General features: G+C 50.7%; 1 protein-coding gene across 3 annotated transcripts; it reads left to right on the forward strand.

Moving 5' to 3' along the window:
* Positions 1-151: 151 nt before the first annotated feature.
* On the forward strand, positions 152-19,110 carry Exoc3 (exocyst complex component 3). Of its 3 annotated transcripts, none has more exons than XM_015490429.2 (13): positions 152-299; positions 1,035-1,205; positions 2,863-3,082; positions 6,308-6,989; positions 9,203-9,320; positions 10,077-10,202; positions 11,250-11,350; positions 12,756-12,866; positions 12,942-13,092; positions 14,321-14,443; positions 16,899-17,060; positions 17,592-17,719; positions 18,415-19,110. In XM_015490429.2, the coding sequence occupies exons 2-13, from the start codon at positions 1,062-1,064 to the stop codon at positions 18,584-18,586; spliced, it is 2,238 nt and encodes a 745-aa protein (XP_015345915.1). In that variant the 5' UTR covers positions 152-299; positions 1,035-1,061; the 3' UTR covers positions 18,587-19,110. The 3 variants fall into 3 exon arrangements, with proteins under 3 accessions (XP_015345915.1, XP_015345912.1, XP_015345914.1); XM_015490426.2 differs by lacking the exon at positions 152-299 and adding an exon at positions 306-754; XM_015490428.2 differs by lacking the exons at positions 152-299; positions 17,592-17,719; positions 18,415-19,110 and adding an exon at positions 306-754 and having other exon boundaries at positions 16,838-16,973.

The following is a 19,110-nucleotide window of genomic DNA, read 5'->3' on the forward strand; positions in this document are numbered from 1 at the left end:
CAGTCCAGAAGCCCCGCCCCCGACGGCGCCCTCGAGGCCCCGCCCCGACGGTTCCCGCAGTCCGGCCCTGAGGTCCCGCCCCCAAGCCCCACACAGGTCCCGCCCCGAGGCCGCGCCCCGAGACCCCGCGCCGAGGTCCCGCAGGTCCCACCGGTACGGGTCCCGTGGTGCCCCGCCGGCTCAACTCCCCCCGCCCTCCCGGTTGCCCGGGCCCCCGCCCCCGGCCTATCGCCGGAAGCGGAAGTTCCTGCTCCCCGTCCACTTCCGGTCGCCCCAGAGGCGGCGGCGGCGCAGTTCAGGTGAGGCGGGGCGGGGCCGGTCGCGCGGCCCGGGTCCCTAGCGAGGGATCCCGCCGCTCGCTCGGCCTTTCTCGGTCTCAGGCGTCCGCGGCCACCGGGGCCGGCAGCTGGGAAGGTGGGCGGCTTTCCGTGGGCGCCCCTCCCCGGGCAGGGAAGGGCTCTGCCTGCCCACAGTGGGAGCCCTGCCGCCGGCAGCCGCGGGAACGCCCGTCCGTGGAGTCGGTTGAGGCCCGGGTGCCACGTGCTCATTAGGAGCCGCGCGTGGCGACAGTCTGCCCGGCCGCTGAGCAGGAGACTTGTGCTGGGGGGACGCGAGCTGTCAGCCTGAGTCCCTTTCCTCACAAGGGCCTGACGCAGCCGCCTACAGCGTGGACAGGGTGTGGGTGAGGGCTCCAGAAATGAGAAGTTGGCCCCGAGCCGGGGAGAGAGGTGCCTGGGAGATGACGTCTGGCTGGGTGAGTGGGCTTGGGTCCTTGTGCAGACATCCCCTGTGTGTCCCTGTCTTGTCGCTGTGAGGTGCCCCCGTTTCTCCCTTAAGGTGAAATTTTCCCACACTTCAGTTCCAAAGGTCTGTGTTCTTGTTAAGGAGTTCGTGACTCGAATTCCACTTTCAGGTTTCCTGGATTGAACGTTCCCTCAAACACTTTCCTGTGACCCCATTGTGGTCATTGCTGTGGTGGGTACTTTTGGGCCAGCACTTCCTTCTCCTCACACACCCACCCGTCTTGCACACAGGTTCCTTTGGATGCCTACTCGTTGACCATGAAAGAGACAGACAGGGAAGCTGTAGCAACAGCGGTCCAGAGGGTGGCTGGGATGCTCCAGCGCCCAGACCAGCTGGACAAAGTTGAGCAGTATCGCAGGAGGGAGGCTCGGAAGAAGGCCTCTGTGGAGGCCAGACTGAAGGTAGGAGACTTCACTCAGGCATGACTGGGCCATGTGTCTTGAGTTTCTGGTCCTTATTTGACATCATGGTGATTTCACCAAATTTGGTTGTGATGGAAGAGGAGGCAGAGCTGGACTGAGCAGCTCCTTCCAACAGTGTATTGCCAAAGCAGTCGATTCTCAAAGAGAACTGGAATGTTGCTGGCACCACGAGAGAAACCTTGGTGCCTACCTGAAAGAGTCCATTTAGCTTTTTAAGCATTACCTGGAAAGTGACAACTGCTTGTTTATTTAAAGCTCTCTTGAAGAGTATCAGTAAAGAGAGTTTTGTTTAAATCATTTTAATGCTTAGTATAGTGGACCCACAGCCATTCTGTGGAAAATAGGTAGGCATGTAAGTGACCATGAGCTTGATGTGGTGGTGGCACTGTGGTCCCAGAAGGCAGGAAGTTGAGGCCAGAGGATGACTTGAACCCAGGAGCTTGAGGCCTGGGCAGCATTGCAGGATGTCTAAAAAATAGGGGGGGGATGCTGGGAATGTAGCTCAGTGGTGGAGCACTTACCTGACATGCATGAGGCTCTGGGTTCCATCCCTAGCACCACAGAAAAAAGAAAAAGTGAGAGACAGGGAAGGAGTCATCCCTTTTCAAGCTGTTTTCTGATTTGGATGGGCTTTCAAGTTAATTGCTCTGTGAAGGCAAGGTTTTATTAAAATAAACATTTAGTATAGTTATAAAATGTTAAGACTCTGACCTTCTGCATTTGACATGCAGCAGAATGTTTTTTGGGATTTTTGAGAGTGACTTTGAGGAAAGTTCATCCTAACACTGACCTGGCATTGAGTGTTCTCCCTTGAGAACTGTACACTTGCCCAGGGAGCAGTAGGCTTGATGTGGTAGCTGCATCATCAAAGCACCCACATATTCTGCTCACTAATTGAGACAGCAGTTTTGTACTAATTTAGAAAGTAGTTTGGACTTGCTACATTTTTAGCCTGAATTTTTATCTGTTCTAGAAACTTGTGGGATTAACTGGTGATACTCAATAGTGACTTGGAACCCTCAAGTGATCATTGTGGCCAAATGTAACTTGACACTCCTAGATGATAGCTGCTCCTACCATGGCTGATGCAGCCTGGTCTTTTCCTCACCTCCTGTCCCCCTGCATCTGTTTTCCATGCCCTTTACCTTATGGCTGGCATTGGGGCTGCCTCACAGTGTGGATCTGAATCTCACCTGTGCAGTCAGTGTCACAAGGTCGCTGTCCTCCAGCTGAATCTGGTCTGGCTGGATGCCCCCTCTCCAACAATGAAGAAATCTTGAGAATGTTCTCTGCCTTGATAAGTCCTGTCAAGAAATGGAAATGCCCAGGGAGAACATGGGCTGTGTCCTTTTAAAGATGCATTTGATAATGGCCATGAGCCTGGCTGCCTCCAGTGGCTCACAGCATTACAGGCCGAGGGGCTGGCAAGCATGCTGTGAATTGTTTGTAAATGCTGTGTTCCTAGAGAGCAGTGAAAAAAGTGGTCATGTGAGTTGGGTCCCTGTCAGTTTTAATCCTTTCTCTGGCAGTGGCTGTTCTGGCTCCTTGAATATGACACTCCTGAAGAAGGTCTGTCCATCAGGAAGCAGCATGTGGCCATCCCTGGCTTTGCTTACTCCATGGTGTCTCCCTGCAGGCTGCGATCCAGTCACAGTTGGACGGGGTGCGCACAGGCCTGAGCCAGCTCCACAATGCACTGACTGATGTCAAAGACATCCAGCAGTCGCTGGCCGATGTCAGCAAGGACTGGAGGCAGAGCATCAACACAGTCGAGAGTCTCAAGGATGTGAAGGATGCTGTAGCGCAGCACAGCCAGCTGGCTGCAGCTGTGGAGAACCTCAAGAATATCTTCTCAGGTGAGTGTCAGGTGGTGGGATGGTAACCGCCAGAAGGCTCACGAAGGCACCTTTCCACAGCCCACTTCATGGATCTGTCTTTACAGTCTTGAGAATTACTGTCAGACACGAATATGGTCTGATTGGGGAGGGTCCATGTATGCTGGAGGAGAGAGCATGTGCTCTCTGTTGTGCTCATGTTCCTTCTCTGTTTCCTACTTTTGTCTGCTTGTTCCATCCATTACTGAGAGGAGGTACTGAAGTCTCCAGATGCTGCCACAGAAGACCTGTTTCTCTCTTTGGTTCTGTTAGTGTTTGCTTCATACATTTTGATGGTTTGTTAGTAAATGCAGAATTTGCATAAGTGCATAATTGTTATGCAGTTGTACAGTCTCTGCGGAACCTTCTGTGGATGTGTGACGGCCTTCCTTTCTTTTGTCAGCTTTTGTCTTGTCTGCTCTGATGATCATGTGGCCAGCTCTCTGGTCTTCACTGGCATGGACTCTTCTTTTACCTTTCACAGCCCGACCATTCATGTCTTTGGCTCTAAAAGGAGTCTTGTAGATATACAAAGTTGAACCATATTTTTTAAAAATCCATGCTGCCATCTCTTTTCTTTTGATCATAGAGTGTGATGTGTTTACCTAAAGGGATTGCTAACATGGCAGGATTTCTATCACTTTGCTCATGGTTTCCATATGCAAGGTAACTTTGTCTCTCGTTTCCTGCATTACAGTCTTTTGTGTTTTTGGTTTTTTTGTGGTGAAACATTTTTAATTCCCTTCTCATTTCTTTTGTGTATGTTCTGTGTGATTACCATGGAGATGTGTTAAACATCCTAACGTTATATCCCCGCAGTTTGAATTTATCAGCTTAACTTCAATACATACAAAACTCTTGTTTCTGTATCGCTCTTTATACTTTGTGTGTACAATACACAGACTAATGACTGTTGGTTTGTTTCTTATACAGAAAACCAAATGTGGAGTCATGATCCAAGGTTACTGTATTATTAGCTTTCAGAATAATTAATTTCTAAACATATTAGTGTTCTAAGTCATATAGAAAATAAAAAGTGGGTTAAAAACTGAAGAAGTGTTAATACTAGGTTTTATTAATGTCTTTATTAAGATCTTTTTTCTCTTATTTGATTACATCTTACTTCTTGCATCTCTTTGTTATCACTGAAAGCTGTCCCTCAGCTTTTATTCATCTGGGAAGGTCTTAATTTCTCCCTCACTCTTTTATTTATTGACTTATTAATTTATTGTGGTGCTGGCAAGTGCCTGCCACTGAGCTACATCCCAGTCCTCTTTTTTTTTTTTTTTTTTTTTTTTNTTGCAGTCCCGGGCTCAGGTGACCCTTCAGTGCTGGCATGACAGGCAAGTTCCACTGTGGCTAACTTGTGACTGCCAATTTTTAGAAGATTAATTGCTACACTGTATGGGTGAGAAGAAACAAAAACCTGGTGGTCTCCTCACCTGCCCAGTGATTGGACCCAGGGGTGCTTAATCACTGAGCCATGTCACTTAGGGTCTCAGCTCCCAAGCCACTGGGATTACAGGCATGCATCACTGCTCCCTGCCTCCCTCACTTTTGATTTGACAATTTTGCTGGGTGTGAGATTTAGCTGCAGCATTTGTCTGTAAGCATTTTGAATGCATCAACCCACTTTCTTCTGGCCTCCAAAGTTTCTGTTGAGAAATCTCCTGCTAATGTTGTTTAGGAGTCCTTGTATGATCTCTCCTACTTCTTTCAGGCTCCTCTTTGTCTTGGTATGGGTCTGTCTGTTTCCCCTGCTTCCTGGATGTTTGCCTGCTTGCCTTTCATTAAACAAGCGACGTTGTCTGCTATCAGATCTTGCCATCTTGCCTGCCCCTCTCCTCTTGAGCCCCCACAGTGCTTATGCTGCTCTGCTCTAGGGGCCACAAGTCCCGTGGGCTCTATGCACTTCTCCATAGCCATCTCTTATCTGTCTTCACACCTGAGACCCTGTCATGCCCCTTCACACTGCTGTTCTGCCTCCTGCCTGCTCAGATCTGCTCAGACATTGTACTTTTACTTCCAGGGTTTCTTTGTTTCTTTTTACATTTTCTCTTTTTTGATATTCTAGCTTTGTTCAAACTTCTCTTTTACTTTCTCCACTTCTCACTTAGTTGTTGAATCTTTTTTTTTAATCACTAAGGATTTTTATTATGCTAGGTGTATGAAAATGAAATAGAAAGATGAAAAACAATCACTTATTTTCTTTCTGTTTTTCTATGGTCTTCAGGTTTTTATCAACGCATTATAATGTACATAAATGGTGGGATTCGTGCATGCACATAGTATAACGATGTAATTTAGCCACCACCCACTTCAGCACTCGCCTCCCTCCTCCCTCCCAACCCTGGTCCTTTTAGTTCTTGAGAATCTTTAACAAGTTGTTTAGTCTAGTGAACTGGCCATTGAGTCTTTAGGGGCAGCTTTCCTTGTTCTTGTTTTTGAGTTGGTTTTATTTTCCTCTTTTTGTGGTGTCTTCTGAGTTTTTATTAAATCTAAGGTATGTGGTGATCCTTCAGTTAAATGCCCCTTTCAACCGGTTCTGCTGGTTCTTGTGCTTGGTTTGGTGCAGGCTCTCTGCCTGGGTTGCTGAGGCACCTGAGCCTTTGCCTGTCAGCACAGTGACTTCAGATGTCCTCTATAGGCAGTTTGCTTTTAAGTGTTAGTGTTCTTGAAAGTCTGGATTCCAAAAGTAGAAGGACAAGCAGATGAAGGGATAGTACTGGCCCTTTCCACCCCTGGAACTGCTGGAAGATGAGGGTTCCCACCTTCCCACCACAAACTCTTCAGCAGGAGGAGTTCTGTAGCCCGTTGCACCCTTTGTGCCTACTCCCTGGTGATCAGGAGTCCCTTCAGCACTTAGAGCACACAGTCCCCATATTTGGAAGATAGTGCTTTGCCCACCCTGGCTCTTGAGAGGGGCTCAAGTTGCTTCTAGGCACATGCCCAGCCAACTGCCACACAGTGGGTGGAGTGTGGGCAGCACTGCTGTGCTAAGAGCTGAGATTGGCCAAAAATAACCCACTTTACCGTCCAGGCCTCCTCTGGGAGTTCCTGGCCTTTAGCAGATTCTGGTGTTCAGAATAGTTAGGTCAGATTCTAGGTGGGGAGACAGAGACCTCAGGCTCTTTGCCCCGCTGTCTCACAGAATCCTGCACACAGCCTTGTATGTTTTTAAGGGACCAACTTGTACCTTTTCCCTAGTGCCTGAGATCGTGAGGGAGACCCAGGACCTGATTGAGCAGGGGGCGCTGCTACAGGCCCACCGAAAGCTGATGGACCTGGAGTGCTCCCGAGACGGGCTCATGTGCGAGCAGTACCGCATGGACAGTGGAAACACACGAGACATGACCCTCATCCATGGCTACTTCAGCAGCACACAGGGTCTCTCTGATGAGCTGGCCAAGCAGCTGTGGATGGTGCTGCAGAGATCACTGGTTACTGTCCGCCGGGACCCCACCTTGCTGGTCTCTGTGGTCAGGATCATCGAAAGGGAAGAAAAAATTGACAGACGTATACTTGACCGAAAAAAGCAAACTGGCTTTGTTCCTCCTGGGAGGCCCAAAAACTGGAAAGAGAAGATGTTCTCCATCTTGGACAGGACTGTGACAACTAGAATCGAGGGCACACAGGCAGACACCAGGGAGTCGGACAAGATGTGGCTCGTGCGCCACCTGGAGATCATAAGGAAGTATGTCCTGGATGACCTTTTGGTCGCCAAGAACCTGATGGTGCAGTGCTTCCCTCCCCACTATGAGATCTTTAAAAACCTCCTGAGAATGTACCACCAGGCCCTGAGCACCAGGATGCAGGAGCTGGCGTCAGAGGACCTCGAGGCCAGCGAGATTGTGAGCCTCCTGACGTGGGTCTTGAACACCTACACCAGGTAGAGCCTGATGCGTTCTTTTGCCTAGAAACCTGTGTGAGAATGTGTGGAGACACCTGTAGGTCTCCTGGGTGGTTTCCTGGGTAAGGCTTGGTGTCCTCACTGTCTAAAGGCTGGTAAAGGGCCCCCTGGCCTACCCAAAAAGGCTTGGCCTGGAGCGTGCTGGCTGTGGTCTGAATGTCCTGTCTTTGTGTGTCTGGGTTCCATGTGAGCACCCCAGCATGCACTTGGTTTTCTGTGCCCACTGTGTCTGGACATGCTTCCTCACTGGGGCACCCTCTGGCAGGTTGCTGCTGCCTGGCTTTTCAGGTGGGAGCATATGACCCTATGACCTGCAATCACTGGGCAGGTGAGGAGACCACCAGGTTTTTGTTTCTTCTCACCCATACAGTGTAGCAATTAATCTTCTAAAAATTGGCAGTCACAAGTTAGCCACAGTGGAACTTGCCTGTCATGCCAGCACTGAAGGGTCACCTGAGCCCGGGACTGCAAGAGCAGCCTGGCAACAAGGGAGAGCCGTCTCTGAATAAGTAAGCAGAGCTGGCGTTAGGCATGTACGGCTCTAGAAAAACGGCACTCCTTTTACTTTTCAGCAGGGGACTTTGTTTTGCACATGAGGGAACGCAAGCCAGGTGGTGTGCAGAATGGTGTGAGGTGGCATCTGCAAGCAGTGGTGGGGGTGCTCTGAGTCGTTGGAGATTGGGGAGCCAAGGGTAATGCTTTGTGACTTTGCATGGCTTCATGGACAGAAGCAGCATTTAGTAATGTGCTGGGATATGTGGCTTGACTTTTGCCCTTGTGCTTAATGCTGGGGAAGAATTAAGGAAACCTTCCTCTTTATCAGCGAAGCTTATTCTCATGTGTGCCATGGTTCCCTGGCAGCTGATGGTGGTGGTCTGTGCCCTTCAGCACAGAGGTGTGAGAAAAATATCAGCCACCTCTGGGAATCAGTGTCTGTCAGCTTCACCGAGTAGTCCTGGACCTCCTTCCTCCTCTGGTCCCCACCATAGCCATGACTTGTCAGAGTCACCCATTCTCTGTCCTTTACCCAGCATACTCTTGACCTCAATGCACTGTGTGCTCCAGCAGCCCATGAGGCAGGGGGTGTTGTGATCCCCTCCCATGGTAGGTGAGGAAACTCAGGTGCAGAGGGAGTAATGTGCCCCTTTGCATGGCCAGCAGGTAAGCAGCAGTCATCACAACTGGGGTCAGGCCCTCCCTACCTCTGGCCACTGGAAGGTGCACTTAGGGGGCTTACTCAGTTTTGTGTCTTGACTTTGTTTCTCCCTAACACACTAGCATCTCCTGTCCTTGGGAGTGTTCTCCAACCTGGCCACATGTGTCCCATCGGACTGTCCTGGAGAAATGCTGAACACACTCGTGCGCTGCAGCAGGGGTCTTGGTGCAAAAACCCCTCAGCTGAAAAAGTGTTAGTACTTGCAGAACCTCACAAAGCACGTTCTCACCCAAGAGATCCTGAGCTTGTGTAGAGAGTGGACTAGTGTTAGTAACTTTTCGGCACTGTTCTGAACACCTGGAGAACATGGCACCAGGCCTGTGAATTTCCTGAGTGCTCAGACCTTGACTTGTAAGACCCCCGCACATGAACAAGCAGTAAGTGTCCCCGTAGAAAGCCTCCCTGGGACTTGGTTTGTCTCCAGGTATTCTGCATGGCCAGCTGTAGCTTCTCTCTCTTGCTGCTTTGTTTTGTCAGAAGTGCCAAGTGTCCCGTGGCCTGGACTGCGCCCTCCTGCAGACATTAGTGACCCTGACTCTGGGGCTTCTGTGCCCGTGCTCTCAGGTTGCAGTTCTTGCTCGCTGTCTTCTTACAGAATGAAGTGTGCCCATCAGCAGCCCACTTGGCTAGTCCTGCCCTCAGATCTGAGACACAGTGCAGGGAGCAGGGGACCTCACCTTCCAAGGGCTTTTTCGTACCCTGATACAACTGCAGCTGGCACAGTGGGATGAGGTCAGGGTCAGGTGACTTACATGGCCAACACAACCAGTGAGATGACATCATGGAGGGACCCTGGGTCCCTGAACCCCTTGCCTACAGTCTCCACAAGGCCCTCTGCTTTTCCCCCAAGTTGTGGACCTTGGCCACGTGAAGGTCTTTAGGGCGAGCCGGTGTTTCCATGTGAACCAGACACACACTCACTTGAGAATGTTTTCTGTGTCCCTTGTTCATCTGTCACTTGCGGTTCTTACTATAGTGTGGAGATGATGGGGAACATGGAGCTGGCCCCAGAAGTGGATGTGCACTCCCTGGAGCCGTTACTTTCTCCGAACGTGGTCTCTGAGCTGCTCGACACATACATGTCAACGCTCACTGTGAGTAAAGTCTGGCCTGCAGTCCTAGAAACTGTCTTGGTGGCCACCTGTGAACTTGGGAAGAGAAGGGTAGCCTTTCATGGCCTGTGACTGTGCCTGTCTGGGTGCCTGTCCTGTGGACACAGGAGCCTCTTCTTCTGCGGGAGCAGCCCATGCCATCCCAGACAGACCCCCGTGTCCAGATGGCTGTGGTGGTGCTGCCAGGTTCTTAGTGCTGATTCCTGGTTGGGGGTAGCAGTTGGGGACCAAGGAATGGGTCTGACTGCAGCTTCATGACCATTGGCCAGTCTCAGTAAGATGGGACGTCAGGGTGTGCCTGGGCAACACAAACGTATGCTGAGTCTCATGGAGGTTCCCTGGGGCAGAGAGTCTTCTGCTGTATCCTGAGCTGGCCTGGTTGCTGTGTTGGGTTTAAGTGATTTGAGCTTGACCACTTGCCTGCCTGCCTGTCTCTGGTCTTCTGACAAGTCTGGCCTTGTCTTCCAGCACAGTGCTCATCCATGAGGTCCCTGGTCCATTCTCCCTCTGTACTTGCAGCGAGGGTTTTGGTCTACCCACAGACACTGATGTGGCTACTGCACGCCCGACCACTAGGGCTACTGGAGAGGGATCTTCTTTGGGGGCCTCTGCTTGGAAGCGGGGGTTGCCTGATGTGCTGCATGTGGCCTATGCAATAGCTACACATGGCTTCAGGGGATCCTTGGACATAACTACCCACTCTGACCTTCCCTTCTCTTCATGATGCCAAACCTCTAGTCCAACATCATTGCCTGGCTGCGGAAAGCACTAGAAACAGACAGAAAAGACTGGAGCAAAGAGACAGAGCCTGAGGCTGACCAAGATGGGTACTACCAGACAACACTTCCTGCCATTGTCTTCCAGGTACAAGCCATAGGCTCCATAGACTGTTTCTTGGGTGGCTAGAAGGGTTGTGGGTCTCACCAATGGAGGCAGAGCATAGTAAAGATGTTGAGAACCCTCAATGTCCGTCTCTGGAGTTAGGATCCAGGATCTGACCTGCCAAGTAGTCTTGCCCATGGTACCTAGGTTTTCCTGGGAAGGCTTTTTGGGCTTGAACTGGACCTAATTTTGTGTTAGTTGTATGTAGCTCTCCCGTTCTGAGTTTGCTTGTCTAAATATCCAGGATTTGTCTTCAAGTGCCACACGATTGAATTTAATCTGGGGAGTTTGGAGGAGACCTACAGCAATAAAGATGCTTTCCTGTTCATGAGTCAGAGTGCTTGGTGTTAGACTCACCTGTGTCCTTACTATTAACTCACTTTCTGATGCCCCAAGCTGTGTCTTCTAGTTCCTCCTCTCCTCTCAAGGCAGGAGTGGGCTGGAGTTGTGCCTGGGAGGATGGTGTTGCCTAGTGATGGGGCAGTGGTTGGGGTTCTACCTTGCCTTTCTTTTGGAAACTGACATTCTGACACATGGATCATGACCAGAGCCTGGCGCGCACTCTGGGCACCTTGCACTTCTCCGTCTCTCAGAGCCCAGCTCTCCTAGCTCCAGCATGGCCACCTCCTGATTCTTAAGAAACCTTCATTCCAACACCCTTAAAAGTGGGTGAGCATGAATCACTTCGAGCTGCAGTTGTGAGAGCTAGGACACTGACTTCCAGCCCAGCACCTGGGATCCACGTGGCCCAGTCCCTTGACCTCCTGGCCCCACTCCCTGTCAGTCCTCTTCACATCCTAGTAGATGCAGTGGGAGAACTTGCATTCCTCCATAGAAACCAATCTGCAGGTCCCAACTTGGCTTGGTGCCGCCTAAGAAAGTTGTTTGTTTAAGTAACTTTATTTTCCTAGTGGTTCCTCTTTTTCTCTAATTTGGACTATCCTAGCAGATAGGTTTTATAAATGGGGAATGTGTACATCATACTCCTATGAGATTGTTACTAGAATTCACAAGTTCTCCAATTTTTAGATGTTTGAACAGAATCTTCAAGTTGCTGCTCAGATAAATGAAGATTTGAAAACAAAAGTACTAGTTTTGTGTCTTCAGCAAATGAATTCTTTCCTGAGTAGGTATGTATTTTTGCCAGTATGCTAATTCTTATAAACTGTATTTTTAAAAGTTAAAAGCAAAAATGCGTTGATTGTAATATGCTGTTGTTAAAATTAACTTAAGCCTCAAGATTCCCATAAGCCATTTTCTATTTTACTGAGAAATGCAAAAATGTGGGGTGTGGTTGTGGCTCTGTGATAGAGCACTTGCCTAGCATGTGTGAGGCACTAGATTGGACTCTCAGCACCACATATAAATAAATAAAATAAAGGTTCATCAATGGCTAAAAAAATTTTTTAATTTAAAAAAAAAAAAAAAGGCAAAAAAGCATTGCAGGTTTTCTCCTAATGTTCCTTGGAATGGACCACACCGTTCCCTTGGGATCCTGGACCTGATGAGCACTGTAGCCAGTTGTGCTGGCAGAGTCCAGGTGGGTGACTCCCCTAAACATCGGTGTTACCAGCCCTCAGCAGATGGGACTCAAAGTGATCTTAGTGTGCCTCTCCCTCTGAATTGTTCTCGATGAAGATCTTAAACCTAGACAGAAGAAGGGATGGCATTAAGTCTGTGTGTACCATCATCCTTGCTCAAAAAGCTGTTCCTTCCAGACCACTCCACCTGATCTGTTCCTCTTCCCCACCCCTCCCCCCATGCACCCATGAGGCCATGGCCCAGCTCTTCTCCATGCACCCACGAGGGTACAGTCTAGCTCCCCAACCATGCACCTATGGGGCTATGGCCCAGCTTCCCATCATGTACCCATGGGGCCATGGCTGAAGCATCAGTTCAATTGTGGGGGTCTTCTGGGAAGAGGAATTTCCCCTGACCAGTTTTATCTGGTTGGTTCTGGAGTCACATGTGGACAGAAGGGCAGAGCAAGCAGATGCTTACCTCTTATGGTGAAGCCTGTGGTGTCTCAGTTCTTGACATTTCAAAAATCTAAGTTTTTTTTTGTTATTGTTCGTGGTGCCAAGGATTGAATCCAGGTGCTCAACCGCTGAGCTACGCCCCAGTCCTTATATTTTGAGACACAGTCTCACAGCTGCCCAGACTGGCCTTGACCTTGCAATCCTCCTGAGTCAACGCAGTGGGATTACAGGCCTGTGCCACCTTGCCCAGTTCAAAGTTCTTTTTTAATTTGATTTTTTAAATTAAGGTAGCACTTTGAAAAGGGACATTTTACCTAGCATTTGATGTTTTCCTGATTACTTATAATCATGTATTTCACAACATCTTCATGATCAGGACCTGAACCAGATCACAAAACCTGACTTAAAATTGTTTTTTAATATTCACTTAAAGCAGACAACTTTTTTCAATCATATGACCACCCAAGACCCATCTTGGTGCTGTTGGGTGTGAGGTCAGCATGGTCCTGGAAGCAGCTGTAGGGCACCTTTACTAATACTGTCAGGTGGTTCCCAGATACAAGGATGAAGCCCAGCTGTACAAGGAGGAGCACCTGAAGAACCGGCAGCACCCACACTGCTATGTCCAGTACATGATCGCCATCATCAACAACTGCCAGACCTTCAAGTAAGTGGTGTGTGGAACAGGGAGGAGAGTGAGCACACATGGCTACATCCCTGAACCCAAACCTCTTCGTTGCAGAGAGTCCATTGTCAGCCTGAAAAGGAAGTATTTAAAGGGTGAAGCGGAGGAGGGTGTGTGTCTGAGCCAGCCAAGCATGGATGGGATTCTAGACACCATTGCCAAGGAAGGCTGTGGCAGCCTGCTGGAAGAAGTCTTCCTGGACCTGGAGGTGGGCCTGGTTCCTGCTTCCTGGGCTGGGTAGAAGGCCTCTGTGCTGCCCCAGGGTGGGGGTTCTGGCTTCTCCCTCCATTCCTGGGCAGATCACAAGGGTCTCCATGCTGCCCTTTGGAACATACTACCTCCTGCCCAGTGTGGATGCTGTACAGGACCTGAGCTATACATCCCTATGTCTTCATTAAACCAGAGTGAGGGGCTTCCGGGGCTCCTGCTTACTTTGGATGACATGAGGTCCGTCTTAGGCACATCTGTGGAGACTCCCACTAAAGTTGAGGCATCAAGCTGCATGTGAGTTAAGAGATAGAGCAAGTGTGAAGAGACCATCCCCAAAGCACAGTGAGAGCACATGCACAGCCTGGCTCTGGGGTGAAGAGTGAAACGCGCGCCAGCAAAACTTACAGAGTGAATTTTGCCGTGGAAGGCATACCAGGCCATGAACAGGCAGGATCCACTGCATAGCACAGGCATGGCCCGGAGGCACTGGCAGAAACCCCTGTGCCTGCTAAAAGTGAAGCTGGGCATTACAGGTCCTGCTGGGAAGGGAGTATCACCTGCGGTTGTACAGCAATGGAAAGGCACGGGCAGGCATCCAGGGCTGAGGAGGCATGCCCCTGTAGCCCTGGGCCATAGTTTAAAAAGGAGGAGGGGTTTACCTCTGAGACAATTTTAAAATGTGAAAAAGAGACATAAAAATAAACAAAGGACACAAATGATACAAAGTCATGAGGGTCCTCAGTGTGAAGCAGTGCCCAGTCCTGACCACCAGGGAGGCACAGCTGAGGGCCTTCTTGTGTTCTGGGTAGAGCCGGATTGGTAGTCCTTGGAGGGCTGTTTGATTTGCATACATTTGAGTGAGAAGTTCCACTCAAGAAATTGGACATGTAAAATGTGCATTTGTTGTAGCGTTATTTGTAATTGCAGATGTTCATCAGCAGAGACTTGGGTGGGTACATGATAGAGTGAGTGTCCACACAACAAGCGTGTGTACCCTAAAAGGCAGTGTGCGTGTAGGTACTTGCACCTCTCACCTGCAGTTCCATGATATCACAAGGTTGTGTAACATACACTCCTGTTTAAGTACAGGTGTGCAGATTACACAGAAGTAGATATTTTACCTGACCATGTATTGCTGCTGTAATCAAAGGACAAAACCCTCCCAAATCACACGACCCCAGGCATTTTGTGGACTAGGATTTCTGTGACCTGTCTCTGCTTTTCAGCAACATCTGAATGAACTGATGACAAAGAAGTGGCTGTTGGGGTCGAACGCTGTGGACATCATCTGTGTCACTGTGGAAGACTATTTTAACGATTTTGCCAAAATCAAAAAGCCTTACAAAAAGGTAAGGATGTGGGAGGGCTTATCTCAAGTCTGGTTAATCTGGGGAGGGAGGCAGCATAGTTGCACAGTGGTCTTTTATGCCTTTTCCTTGTCCACTTCCTGATTTTAAAGGAAAATCTTCTAGCTCTTTGTCATTAAGAGTGGTCCTTACAGCCAGGTGCAGTGGCAATGCCTATAATCCCCACAACTCAGAGCCTGAGGCAAGAGGATCACTAGTTCCAAGGTGGTCTCAGCAACTTAGGAAGACTCCCTCTCAAAACCAGTGAGAAAGGACTAGGAATGTAGCTTGGTGGTAAAATGCCCCAGGTTCAGTCCCTAGAACCAAACAAGCCCCCAGAAGTGATTTGAACAGGGAGACCATGTGCTTCAAACTGACCAAGCTAATTTGGCCATCCTTGTTGGCTGTTGAGAGATCTGCTAGAAGTTGGTGAGGCCCTTGTGTCCACATCCCCATCTCTGTGCCTGTTGTTAAGAGCATGGAAGGCCAGTATGTGTTTGCAGTGGGCAAAAGACAGCTCCAGGCACCACAGCTTTTGTCTCAGCCAAAGCAGGGACATGAGACAGTTCTGATGAGGCCAGTCCTCAACAACAGCAGGGACCACCAGGACTCAAGTGCCACACCAACAGCTTACGGGCAGAGCCTACACACCCTTGATCTCGGGCTCTGACACCCACAGTGAGCCTCATGATGAGGGTGGGACCTTCTGGACTCAGAGCCCTCATGCTCAGTGCCCTGCTGTGGTTGAGAGTCACCTGTACACCATGGGCCACAACACTGTTTTCAGAAAGGGATACAGCCCAAGTGGAAAGAGAGAGCTGCAGTCTCCTGGCCGGGGGAGGGAGGGACTCCAGAGAGGCTGTGTGGGGTGTATGTGCGTATGCTAATTACAAGTGCATGTGCACATTTGCCATTCCTGTATGTGGTATGTGTGTCATACACGTATGTATTGCACATATGTATACACACTGTGTATACTTATGCATGTGCGCTATGTGTAGGACGTGGAGGCATGTGTGTTTGTTTACACAAGTGTTTTATGTGCACACTTGTGTTACATGTGTATGCTTATGGTGGCACATATATTGTGTGTATTGCATATGTGCATGTTGAGCATGTTATATCGCATGTGTTTTGTGTGTGCATGCATGCATAGGTAGTTTTATATGTGAATTGTACACTTGTGTATCTTGTGTGCTGTGTGCATATTCATGTGCATGTTGTGTGTGTTGTTGCACATATATATGTAAACATGCTGTGTGTTGGCCACAAACCGGGCTTTCAACAGAGTTCTCCTGCCTGTCAAGCTTGCATTGATTTCTGTAAGCCACAGTTACTTTTCAGACTAATCTGGTTGGTTTTAAATCTTTTTGCCCACATGCTTGTGCTCTTTTCCAACTTTTGTGGGTGTTCTGTCAGTGGGTGCTTGGCACCCTCTCTGACATCCTCAGCCAGTGGTGCATGCATCTGCAGGGCTCTTGGAGCCCTGGGGCCTGAGGGAAGGGGCTGTCCTCCAGGGAGGCTGGTGCTCTCCTGGGCACACTGCCCCCTGCCACGGCTGACAGCATTGCCATAGGGGTTGTACAGCTGAGGGTGACCACTGATGCCTCTCTCCGGGCCTTGTCACCTGTGGCAGGCACTGTCTCTCTGATGGGCCTGACCACCTGTGTTGGGCTTCCAGCCCTCTCCTCCCTGTGATGCCCTAGGTTTTCCTTTATTCATTTGTATCCTTCCTGGGACCCCCAGGTAGCTGTGCCATGTGTCCCAGGGCTCTTCTTTTCTGGGATGTCCCTGTCATTGTTCAGATGTAGCATTGCTGGGACCAGCACTGACCTGAGACCATGGGACAAGTGCTGCATGTTTGGTCCACACAGGGTCCTACGAATCCTTCTGGCCTGTACCCAGGCCTTGCCCCTGCTGAGCCCATGTTCATTTATGGGGTGAGATGCTTGCAGCCCCAAGATTGCTATCAGCCCAGGGAGCATTCATGTTCTGGAACCCCCAAGAGTGCTGTGGGCTTCAAGGAGGGGTCACGTCCGGGGAATCTCGGGAGGGCTCAGGTCAGCAGTGCTGAGCTGGCCTAACCTCTTGAGCCTGCTTGAACTTGTTCTTGCAGAGACTATTCGTCTCTGCCTATGAGTCAGATGGTGTGGGAAGTGAGTTCCTGCCCGGGCACATGTTTCTGCCTGCTTTCAAGGATGGATCTGTGTGGTGGGTGCCCTCCCCACCCATGTGTGCCAGTGCTGCAGGTGGCCTGTGCTGGCCATTGCTTGCTGTGTGCTGTTGGGAGCCTCAGGGCATTGTGGATCTAAACTGGCTGAGTTGCCAGCAAAATATTGCCAGCAATCTTGATGGAAATAGGAAGAATGGGCTGCAGCCTGGTCCCATGTCACCCAGGTTTAAGGAGCACGACGAGTCTGCCAGAGCAGCAGCCTGCAGCTGACCGTTTTTCTCTCAGAGGATGACGGCCGAGGCGCATCGGCGTGTGGTAGTGGAGTACCTGCGGGCTGTCATGCAGAAGCGCATCTCATTCCGGAGTGCCGAGGAGCGCAAGGAGGGCGCTGAGAAGATGGTCAGGGAGGCCGAGCAGCTCCGCTTCCTGTTCCGGAAGCTGGCTTCAGTGAGTGTCTCAGGAAGTCTGTCAAGAGCTCATGGCAGGTGCCATGCATAGGATCTGGTCCTTCTCTGTCTGGCTTTCAGTTTCCAGCCCCAAGCCATTTTAGGCCAGTAGGTAGGAACCAGTTGCATTAGCAGGAAGGCAGTTCTTCCTCCCTAGGGTCGGTGGCCACAGCCCACCTGGCTTCATGGTTGAGAGACACATTAGCACAGAGGCCACTGTTGGCTTCCTAGCAGCCGTGACTCGATGGTACGATGCTCCCTTCCCATCCTCTGCCCTTGCCTGTGACCTGTTCTGTACTATGCTGGTTGCCACCTGGTCTGCAGCCCAGGATGTGACCAGGCACTCCTCACCCCAGGCTCCCCAGCTGCATGAGCAGGCCAAGTAGTCACACAAGCTCAGCTCCCCTTTGGAATGAACCTTGAGGTGTTCACAGAAAGAGCAAGGTGTTGGCCAGGAGAGGGTGTGGGAGGTGTCAGGCCAGCCTCTGTTTCTGCAGCCAAGGGCTGCCTTCACCCTGCTGCTGTTTTTCAGGGGTTTGGCGAAGACGTGGATGGTCACTGTGACACCATCGTTGCTGTGGCTGAGGTTATTAAGTTGACGGACCCTTCCCTGCTCTACCTGGAAGTCTCGACCCTGGTCAGCAAATATCCAGACATCAGGTAATAGCTGTGCACCTTCCTGTTTGAGCTGGGGAGCGGCTGCCGTGCCCAGTGTCACTGGGAAGAGGAGGAGCATATACTTGTCCAACTGGGTGCTTGAGGAAGGTGGCCAGGGCACCAGTGTGTCCTCTGCCTAATGCCCCTTGCCTTAGCCGAGGCCCACATATTCCTGTGTGGCCCATCCCTGATGCTGTGGGGCAGAGGCCGTGGAGAATGTTCCAGCTGGACGCTTCAGAGGATGGTGGGGTAGGGAAGGCTAGGGTCATGTGCGTAGCCCAAAAGGGCTAGGTTATATCTGTCCTGTGGTGCTTTGGGGACCTAAGAAAGAAAGCCCACCTGCCATACATGGCCCAGACACTTTCTTGCACACGTGATCTTGTTGGTCCCCAGCCTCAGGCGGAGCAGGGGGAGGACCCTCCACCTCGAAGCCAAGTACAGCTGACTCCGTTGAGGCCCCTTCTCTCACTGCCGCAGCTCTGTTGCAGCAAGAACCCCCTGGGGTCCCCCTAATTAGCAGTTTTAAGCCACCAGTTACAGATGCAGCCTTTGGCACCTGTGGTTGGAGAGGCCACCACCAGCTGAGACTCAGTTTCTCTGAGAAGGAAACGCTGCCCTTTGTCTGGGGCCTGAGCAACTGCCCTGTGGGGGACAAGGGAGGGCAGAGTGGGACAGACTGACCCCTGTCCAACCCACAGAGACGACCACATTGGTGCACTGCTGGCCGTGCGAGGAGATGCCAGCCGGGACATGAAGCAGACCATAATTGAGACGCTGGAGCAGGGCCCTGCACAGGCAAACCCCAGCTACGTGCCCATCTTCAGGGAGATCACCGTGCCGAGTCTGAATGTGGCCAAGCTCCTCAAGTAGCTGCATTGTCCTGGCCTGTGCACGCCACTGTGGCTTCACCTCCTTACCCTCACACACATTAAAACAAAACCTACTCCAGGCCACATTTGGTGGTCAAGGTGACATGTACCTGTCTGCTCTGGTGCCCAGATGCACATGACGTGAAGTGCTGGGGCGTGATTTTGCTGTGGGTGTTCTACCCCAGGAACATGCTCTGTGAGGACTCTTCTGCCAATGAGACCCTCTTGTGGCTTGTGGTGGGAAGGTGTGGTGGGTGTCCCCTGGTTCTCCCGGGGTCTGGTCTCCCTGTGTGGGAAGGTGAGGTGGGCATCCCTCATTGTCCCCACGTGGAAAGGTTTTACCCTGGCCTTCCTGGAGGTGCTTGACTGGTTCCTCAGTCCTGTACATAGGAAAAATCAGCTGCTGGTCCCAGTTAGCCTGCCCAGTGGTCAGAGCCCGCATGGGCATGCCACCAGGTCAGGTGAGCCAGTCGTGTGGGATGAGCATGTCCTGAGTGCTGGTTTTGATAAAGGCATGTATGAAAA

The sequence above is a fragment of the Marmota marmota genome, unplaced genomic scaffold (genome assembly GCF_001458135.2).
Source record: "Marmota marmota marmota unplaced genomic scaffold, marMar, whole genome shotgun sequence".
NCBI classification, from domain to species: Eukaryota; Metazoa; Chordata; class Mammalia; order Rodentia; family Sciuridae; genus Marmota; species Marmota marmota.

Excerpts from the sequence above, each read along its gene's own strand:
- Exoc3 (XM_015490426.2), top strand. The coding sequence starts at position 698 with ATGAGAAGTTGGCCCCGAGCCGGGGAGAGAGGTGCCTGGGAGATGACG. Across the intron at positions 9,321-10,076 it reads CATACATGTCAACGCTCACT|TCCAACATCATTGCCTGGCT; the intron begins GTGAGTAAAGTC and ends CCAAACCTCTAG. Across the intron at positions 12,867-12,941 it reads AACAACTGCCAGACCTTCAA|AGAGTCCATTGTCAGCCTGA; the intron begins GTAAGTGGTGTG and ends TCTTCGTTGCAG.